Source organism: Sinocyclocheilus anshuiensis, unplaced genomic scaffold (genome assembly GCF_001515605.1).
Source record: "Sinocyclocheilus anshuiensis isolate Anshui unplaced genomic scaffold, SAMN03320099.WGS_v1.1 scaffold655, whole genome shotgun sequence".
NCBI lineage: Eukaryota > Metazoa > Chordata > Actinopteri > Cypriniformes > Cyprinidae > Sinocyclocheilus > Sinocyclocheilus anshuiensis.
This window is the reverse complement of record NW_015548221.1, coordinates 240,748-248,585: the sequence shown is the minus strand read 5'-3', so window position 1 is coordinate 248,585 and position 7,838 is coordinate 240,748. Positions and strand designations below refer to the sequence as shown.

General features: G+C 35.6%; 1 protein-coding gene across 1 annotated transcript in view; it reads right to left on the bottom strand.

The window, feature by feature from the left end:
* Positions 1-628: 628 nt before the first annotated feature.
* The window catches only part of LOC107654201 (vascular endothelial growth factor receptor 1-like), a 35,378-nt gene continuing 28,168 nt past the window's right edge, over positions 629-7,838 (bottom strand). Inside the window, exons 16-30 of the mRNA XM_016441171.1 lie at positions 6,853-6,959; positions 6,634-6,769; positions 6,447-6,551; positions 6,216-6,329; positions 5,454-5,542; positions 4,785-4,914; positions 3,785-3,882; positions 3,572-3,694; positions 3,369-3,480; positions 3,067-3,166; positions 2,861-2,966; positions 2,672-2,781; positions 2,398-2,464; positions 2,217-2,308; positions 629-1,249 (exon numbers count right to left, since the gene is read on the bottom strand). Coding sequence (XP_016296657.1) covers positions 1,078-1,249; positions 2,217-2,308; positions 2,398-2,464; positions 2,672-2,781; positions 2,861-2,966; positions 3,067-3,166; positions 3,369-3,480; positions 3,572-3,694; positions 3,785-3,882; positions 4,785-4,914; positions 5,454-5,542; positions 6,216-6,329; positions 6,447-6,551; positions 6,634-6,769; positions 6,853-6,959 — 1,661 coding nt within the window. The 3' untranslated portion in view covers positions 629-1,077. The remainder of the gene's footprint in view (positions 1,250-2,216; positions 2,309-2,397; positions 2,465-2,671; positions 2,782-2,860; positions 2,967-3,066; positions 3,167-3,368; positions 3,481-3,571; positions 3,695-3,784; positions 3,883-4,784; positions 4,915-5,453; positions 5,543-6,215; positions 6,330-6,446; positions 6,552-6,633; positions 6,770-6,852; positions 6,960-7,838) is intronic.

Here is a 7,838-nt window from a genome sequence, read left to right as displayed (position 1 = left end):
TAAGGTACTAACTGTAAATAAATAGTGTAAGATGAACTTTTCCAGCATATGGCTTGCAGCACATGAAATGTGCTCTACAGCTAAACATTTGGTACCTACAAGCAGTGAATGTAATAAATGCTTTTCATAAATAATATTAGCTGCTCTGTGACTACTAGAACAAAACTAAAGTGGTACAGATTACCAGTGGCTTCAAAGAGGGTATACAGATATGAGATAAGAGTTTAAAAACAAAAATGCTGAAATGCTAGTTGCCAACAAGATAGTAACAATCATTGGCGTCGCTAGGCCATTTTTAGGGGGGCTATAGACAGATATATTGCATACTTGAGCTAAGGAAAGAGGGTTGTACTAGAAATGCAAACAGTAAAATTTTGTGTTTGTACAGTAAATAGGTTGTGTGTGTGTGTGAGATCATGAAGACTTGAATTTGTCTTATTCAGTAGGCTACACAAATGTTATACCTATCTATGCAATACAGTGGAATACTGCAATAAGTTTAGTATACGACCCTTATTAATCAAACATTTTTTATTTATATATATATATATATATATATATATATATTATTATTATTATTATTAGGCTATTATTATTATTATAATTATACCCTCACTGGGGGCTGAGTCCCCCTAAAATTAAAATCCTAGAATCGCCCCTGGTAATACTGCAGACAAAAGTCATGCAAAACATGGAAATTTCCAGGCCTGAAGAAGTTACAGATGAATTCCAATTAACTCCTAAAATAGAAATTTCCATATGAATTTTTGTTAATGTTATAATTGGCTAATAATTGCTTTGTGTAAGTGTAAGCTCTACAATTTTTCAAAATGTTCTCATTTAATTTTCTTTTTTTAAATCCTTAACCAGTAATTATGAGTGATTAAAAGATTCACAGAAGTTCATTGGGTAAAGAGGTGTGGGAATGTGCAGAGATTCAGTCAGAAACACTGCTTTGACCGGACAAACCTCGCACAATAAGGTACTGAAAGCAAAAGAGTTGAGATAAGCAGTGTTTTTGTGGTGGTGGTAACAGATGTTGACTGGTGTTTACACGCAGCTTGGCTGACACGAGAGTTAGAAACGGGGGTAGAGGAGAGCAGCATCATAGTCTGGTGGGGGAGAGCAGCACCTCTGAGAGTAACACACAGGAGGAACCTCCCTCTGATGACAACAAGGGGCACTATTCATACAAGGCAGCACTTTTGCAGGCAGCTTCATGTGCTGGTTTTGACCTTTGGAGAAGAACCTGTAACACAAAAGGCAGTGACCTCATTTTATGTAACTAATTACATACATGTAACTTAATGCTCATTTTTCACACGTTCATTTTAACATACACTCTATTGCCAAAAAAGTATTGGGACACCCCCTTCTAATGAACAGGTTTGACTACTTTAGTAATTTACAAATCTTGTAATGTTTAAACATATAATGCTATTCTAGGGAAGTGTGTGCTTCTAATGTAATAGCAACAGTTTGGACAGGACCCTTTTCTAATTTTCTAACATGACCATGCCTCTGTGTATAAGGCAAGGTTCAAAAAGAAATGATTGATTGAGTCAGTGTGGAAGAACTTGACTGGTCTGCAGAAAGTCGAGTCCTGATCCCAGCTGAACACCTCTGGTGTGACTTTAAATGCAGACCTTGAGCCAAAAACTCATCACCAAACACCAATGATCATATGAGACGCTTCCAAAACTGTTGCAACAGACATGGAAATACAATGTTTCAATTATGTTTCCATCTTTGTTGCCACAGTTTTGGAAGTGCCTTTTTTCTGTTCTAAAGAAGGGGGTGTCCCAATACTTTTGTCCATATAGTGTACACTTCAATTTCAAATTTTGGGGTTGGTAAGATTTTTTAATGTTTAGGAAAGTTAGGTGCTCACCAAGGCTGCATTTATCAAAAATAAAATGAAAAGGTAATATTTTGAAATATTGCAATGTAAAATAATGTATACTTTAAAAATGTAATTCCTGCGATGGCAAAGCTGAAACAGAAGTTTCAACTAGAAGCTGAAATAGTTCAAAACAACAGCATTTATTTAAAACAGTAATCTTATAAATGTTTCTACTATCACTTTTGATCAATTTAAAGCATCGTTGCTGAATAAAAGGACTCTATAAAAAGTCCTTAAAATAAAAGATCTTACTGACCCCAAACTTTTTAATGGTTATGTAACAGATCATCGAAGCCAATGTCATGACACCTACTTAGTGATGTTTTTGATTTTAAATCTGTCCATCCACTTCACCCGAATCAACTCTTCAGACGGGAGAACCATTCCACTGTCAGACTGGTTGTCCTAAAGTAAGATTAAACAAAACAAAAAAAAACAATCAATCTCGACAACTTCACCCAAGTGAAATTCAAGTATATTTTTAAAACACTTACATCAGGGATTTCTTTGTGTAGATCCTCAAAAGTGCTGATGGCTTTGATTTTCCCAGAGCTGATGTAACTAAAATACATTTAAATATTTATCTTAATTTCCTTTAATAATTAATTTGAAATTTTTCATTTATTATTTTAATTTATTATTTATTTTAATGAAACAAGTGTGTTTTTTGAACACACTTTGTATGTATTTTGAATTGTACATATTGTATTTCACATGTAATTATTATTCATATTCAGTTAATATGTTCACATATGATCACATTTGTACCTTGAAGTTCCCAGTGTTTTCTGGCTTATGTCTTTCTGGTCGATGTGCGCCGTGACGGTATTTCCTTCTCCAGAAATAAAAGCGTTCAGTGGAATATAATCCTTTCCATCCTGTTTTTAAAAAAGTGTGTGTAAAAAAAAAAAGTTCTGACCAGTCAAATACAAACAAACACAGTAAATAATGTCCCACCTGTTGGACGCAGGTCTGCAGGAGGTCTCCCAGTATCTCCACAAGAGCAGAGAAACAAGGTCTGTCCTCAGGGTTATTTTCCCAGCATGCCATCATAATGCTGTAACTGTCAGACAAATCCCACAAGCTCAATATTAGCAATGTATTGGTTCATGGGGCAATGACTGAACATGTTTAATATGATGTATTCAGGTGTGAGAACTGACATCTCCGGGGTGCTGTATTCAGGAGGACACATCCGAGTCCCCTGCTTCAGTCTGTGACAAAACTCCTCATCAATGTTCAGCCCCGGGTACGGAGACGCTCCTATGGACCACAAACACTGTTACATTTCTGGTTTCCTAATCCGTTTTCCTCACTTTCATTCTCTTGCTATGACCTGGCAGAGCAACAAATGTCAATTGTTCGATTGTGCCATATTTCAAAGGGATGATGTTATGAAAAAATCAACTGTGGCATTTGCCAAATGCTTGAATTATCTGATGTACATAAAGAGTATTGACATTACCAAGTGAGAAGATCTCCCAGAGCAGAACTCCATATGACCACACGTCACTCTGAGCGGTGAAGACTTTGTCGAAGATCGATTCAGGTGCCATCCATTTCAGTGGCAACCGTGCCTTCATGGCAACACACATTCATTACACACATTTTACCCTTTTTTTATGTTGCTGACCATAAACTTTGATATATTGATGGCATTACACTCACATCTCCCTTGCGCACATAGTCTGGGTCTTTGTACACATCTCGGGCCAAGCCAAAATCACAGATCTTCACCACATTGTTGTTGGACAACAGGATGTTTCTGGCAGCAAGGTCACGATGAATGCACTGGAAACATGAAAAAAAAACAAACGTTGTGATTCAACCAAGCCCATATTCATGTTCATATACCCTGATGCAGACAGGAAGGCACTTTACCTTGCGAGAAGCGAGAAACTCCATTCCTCTGGCCACCTGAAAGCTGTAAGAAATCAGGTCTTCAAGCAGCAGAGGGTTGTTGGATTCAGGAAGAGAACCTGCAGAAGACAAACAGAAAGACTTTAGTCTCTCTTTAATGAACTGATCCAGAAATGTCTAGTGTTAATATTAAGACCAACATTATATTTGTTTTTAGGTATATTTGTTTTTACTCTCATGTCATGCCAAACTGAACTTTATTTCTTCCATGTAACACAAAAGGTGAAATTTGAAGCAATATCCTGAAGAATATTTTTGATCCATGGACATGATAGTGACTACACTAACTTTTAAAGTTTTCAACTTTCTGTAAAATATTTTTTAATGCTTTTGAAAAAAAAAAGTAATTTCTGCATTTGATCAAAAACAGTAATATTGTGAAATATTATTACAATTTAAAATAACTGTTTTCTATTTTAATATATTAGGAAAAGTAATTTATTCCTGTGATGTCAAAGCTGAATTTTCAGCATCGTTACTCCAGCCTTCAGTGTCACATGATCCTTCAGAAATCATTCTAAAATGCGGATTTGCTGCTCAAGAAACATTTCTTATTATTACCAATATTGAAAACAGTTGCTCTGGCTTAATATTTTTGTAGATAGATTTGTTCAGGATTCTTTGATTAATAGAAAATTCAAACAAATAGCATTTATTTAAATATTTATTTGAAAATAATCATTTATTTAGAAATATTTTGTAACTATTTACTATCACATTTGAAACCTTGCTGAATAAAATAATTATTTATTTCATAAATCTTACTGACCCTAAACTTTTGAACGGTAGTATAAATGATGACAATTACATTTTTTTTTTGGTAAACTATCCCCTAAATGTCTTTTTGCATCAGAATAAATCATTATTGTACTGGGGATAGATTGCTGTACTGTTCAACAAGTTATATGGTTCATTGCACATTGATAATTCAAATGACATCATGCATGTGATGAAAGCTCACCACTGTCCTCCTCTGAGATCTCTCCTTTCTCCTCACTAAACCCTGAGCTGGCATTGCTCTGGCTGCTGGACACACTGGCCAAGCGTCCTTTATATCCCTCCTTCATGCCTCCCTCCTCTTCTCTGTTCTCCTGAGTCAGACACACAACACATGAAATGAGCAGCCACTCAGCTGGAACACATCTGGTGAATAATGCTCAGCACATATCAACATATCAGTGTGAGTTAAATACAAGGAATCCATATGTATCGCATATTTTACTAGGCCCCACTGATCTTGGGTCAGGACTATCACAGAAACACACTGTTCTTTGTGTGAAGTTTTTGTAGAGGCCATTCAAGGAGGTAAGAAGCTTTAGAGATGGTCACACAGAGGGAAGTATGACTCTGTTGTCTTGATGAACACTGCTCTGTTTATTTCAGAAGGAAATAGGAGAAGTCTATAAACTTGACATCAGACATATGTAGAAGTCACTAAACCTCACAATACCACAGACCAACAGTTCCCCGCTTAAAATACTGTGACATTCAGAAGACTTTCTGAGTGACGTTCTGCAAAACTAATAAAAGATTGTAGCTCAGACATGAAGTTGATGACTGCATATATTAACTGAAATTAAACTGTTGAAGTGAAATTTACATAGATAGATAGATAGATAGATAGACTAACCCTGTTCAACAGGAACACCTCTCGTTTGCTCTTAAGGTACGCAGACAGGTTGCCAAATTTACAGTATTCAACTATGATCATCAGAGGCCCTGAAAATACCAAAACATATCAAATTAATGCATATAGAACAACACCCGTCCCTCTCTATATACCATAAATGTTATATATGTTGATTAAAAGTTTGGTCAATTCAATTTTTTTATGTTTTTGAAAGAAGTCTCTCAAAAATACAGTAAAACAGTAATATTGTGAATTATTATTACAATTTAAATTATGTTTTCTATTTTAATATATTATAAAATGTCATTTATTCTGTGATGCAAAACTAAATTTTCTGCATCATTACTCCAGTCTTCATTGTCACATGTTCCTTCAGAAATCATTCTAATATGCTGAAACATTTATGCTAACATTCAGAAACATTTCTTATTATTATCAATTAATCAAAAAAAAAAAAAAATTCATAAATTTTTTGAGGAAAAATGTCTTTGATGAATGAAGAAAGTAAAAAAAAACAGCATTTATTTGATATAGAAATATTTTCTAACATTATAAATGCCTTTACTGTCACTTCTGATCAATTTAATGCACACTCGCTGAATAAAAGGTATTCATTTCTTTTAAAAGAAAGATGCTGACCCTAAAATGGTAACCTGTTACATATACATGCACAAGCCATAAACAATTGAATCACTTTTATAGATGCCATATTACAGCAAAACCAAACTTTGAGGGTTTACAGAGAAATGGTGACATGCAGACCTCCTGGTTTGGTACATGCACCAAGAAGATTGACCACATTGAGGTGATGCCCAATATGACTGAGGATCTTCAGTTCTGTCATCAGAGCCTTGTGTTCATTGGGCGTAGGGCCATCTGCAGGAACAGGACAGACATAACTCCTGACACTAATGTACATTTGCTAAATAGGCTTTTTATTACACAATAGGTATTTTTAAGATTCTTGAGCAGTTTTAATGCTTAAGAATATACCTTTAAGCATTTTGACGGCCACTGTGGTGCAGCTGGCTGAATTGCAAATGCCGAAAGCTGAGGCCTGCATTACTCGGCCAAATGCCCCTCGCCCCAGGGGCTTTTCTAGAGAACAGGACAATAAATCACATATCAGTATACTGCATAACAGCATCAATGCAACTTATAAAGCACACACACAATTTACCTAGTTTAAGGCGGTCACGTGGAAACTCCCATTGGGCGGGATCATACTGTAATCTGTCACAGTTCTCAACCAGAGGCTCCTCCCCTGGATGCAGGATGATTGGCAGGTACTCTGCTTTGCCATTAGTGGAGTTTGGCTGAGAATGACCCACATAAAATAGATATATATTACATGTTACAATAATATAAGCAGTTTTACTTGGCCTTGATTGGCTCTCACCTGTTTGAGTTTGCGAATCAGCAGTGTGAGAAGCAACCAGAAGAGAGTGGCCACCACGCATGTACATGCTAGAGTCGGGATCTCCAGAGAAAGTGATTCAGATGAACCTTTTGGATACATAAACAAGTGTTGTTTAAAGAGAAAAAATAAGAGACTGGGACATGACCGGGATCACATTTGTCCCCATGAGCATGACAACTCCCTATAGGTCATGAGTAATGCATTAGCCTCTATAGAAACAGCTAAACAAATGAACCTACATAAAAATAGGTAAACAGTTTAAGGGTTGACAAGCCGAGGCCATCTGTGGGAAATGAAAATGGGAGACAGTTTCCTTCCTGGCCTATCGGAAGAGAACAGCGTGAACGTCTCCTCTCAGCACCGTGTTTAGAAGCATCCGACAAGAGTAAATAAGGGAGTGTGAGAAAAAAAAAAGGCTGGGAGGGAAAACAAAAAAAACCCCAGCAAACTGATACCAACATAAAACTGTTAAAGGACTATTCATGCATACATTAAATGCATACATGGGGTCTGTAGAATTTTTTTAATGTTTTTGAAAGGAGCCTCTAATGCACACCAAGGCTGCATTAATTTTATTTATTTTTTTAAATATAGTAAAAATAGCATTATTGTGAATTATTAAATAACTGTTTCTATTTTAAAACTTTTACATATAATTTATTCAGTAAAGCTGAATTTTCAGCATCATTACTCCAGTCTTCAGTGATAAATATTAGATCCTTCATATTAGATCCTTCAAATATCACATGATCCTTCAGAAATCATTCTAATATGCTGATTTGGTGCTCAAGTAACATTTCTTATTGTTATCAATGTTGGACAGTTGTGCTGCTTAATATTTTTTATGATACTTATTTTTTCAGAATTTTTTGATGATCAGAAAGTCCAAAGGAACAGAATTTATTTGAAACAGAATGACACTTTTTATCTAATTTGATGTGTTGCTGCAGAATAAAATCCACCCG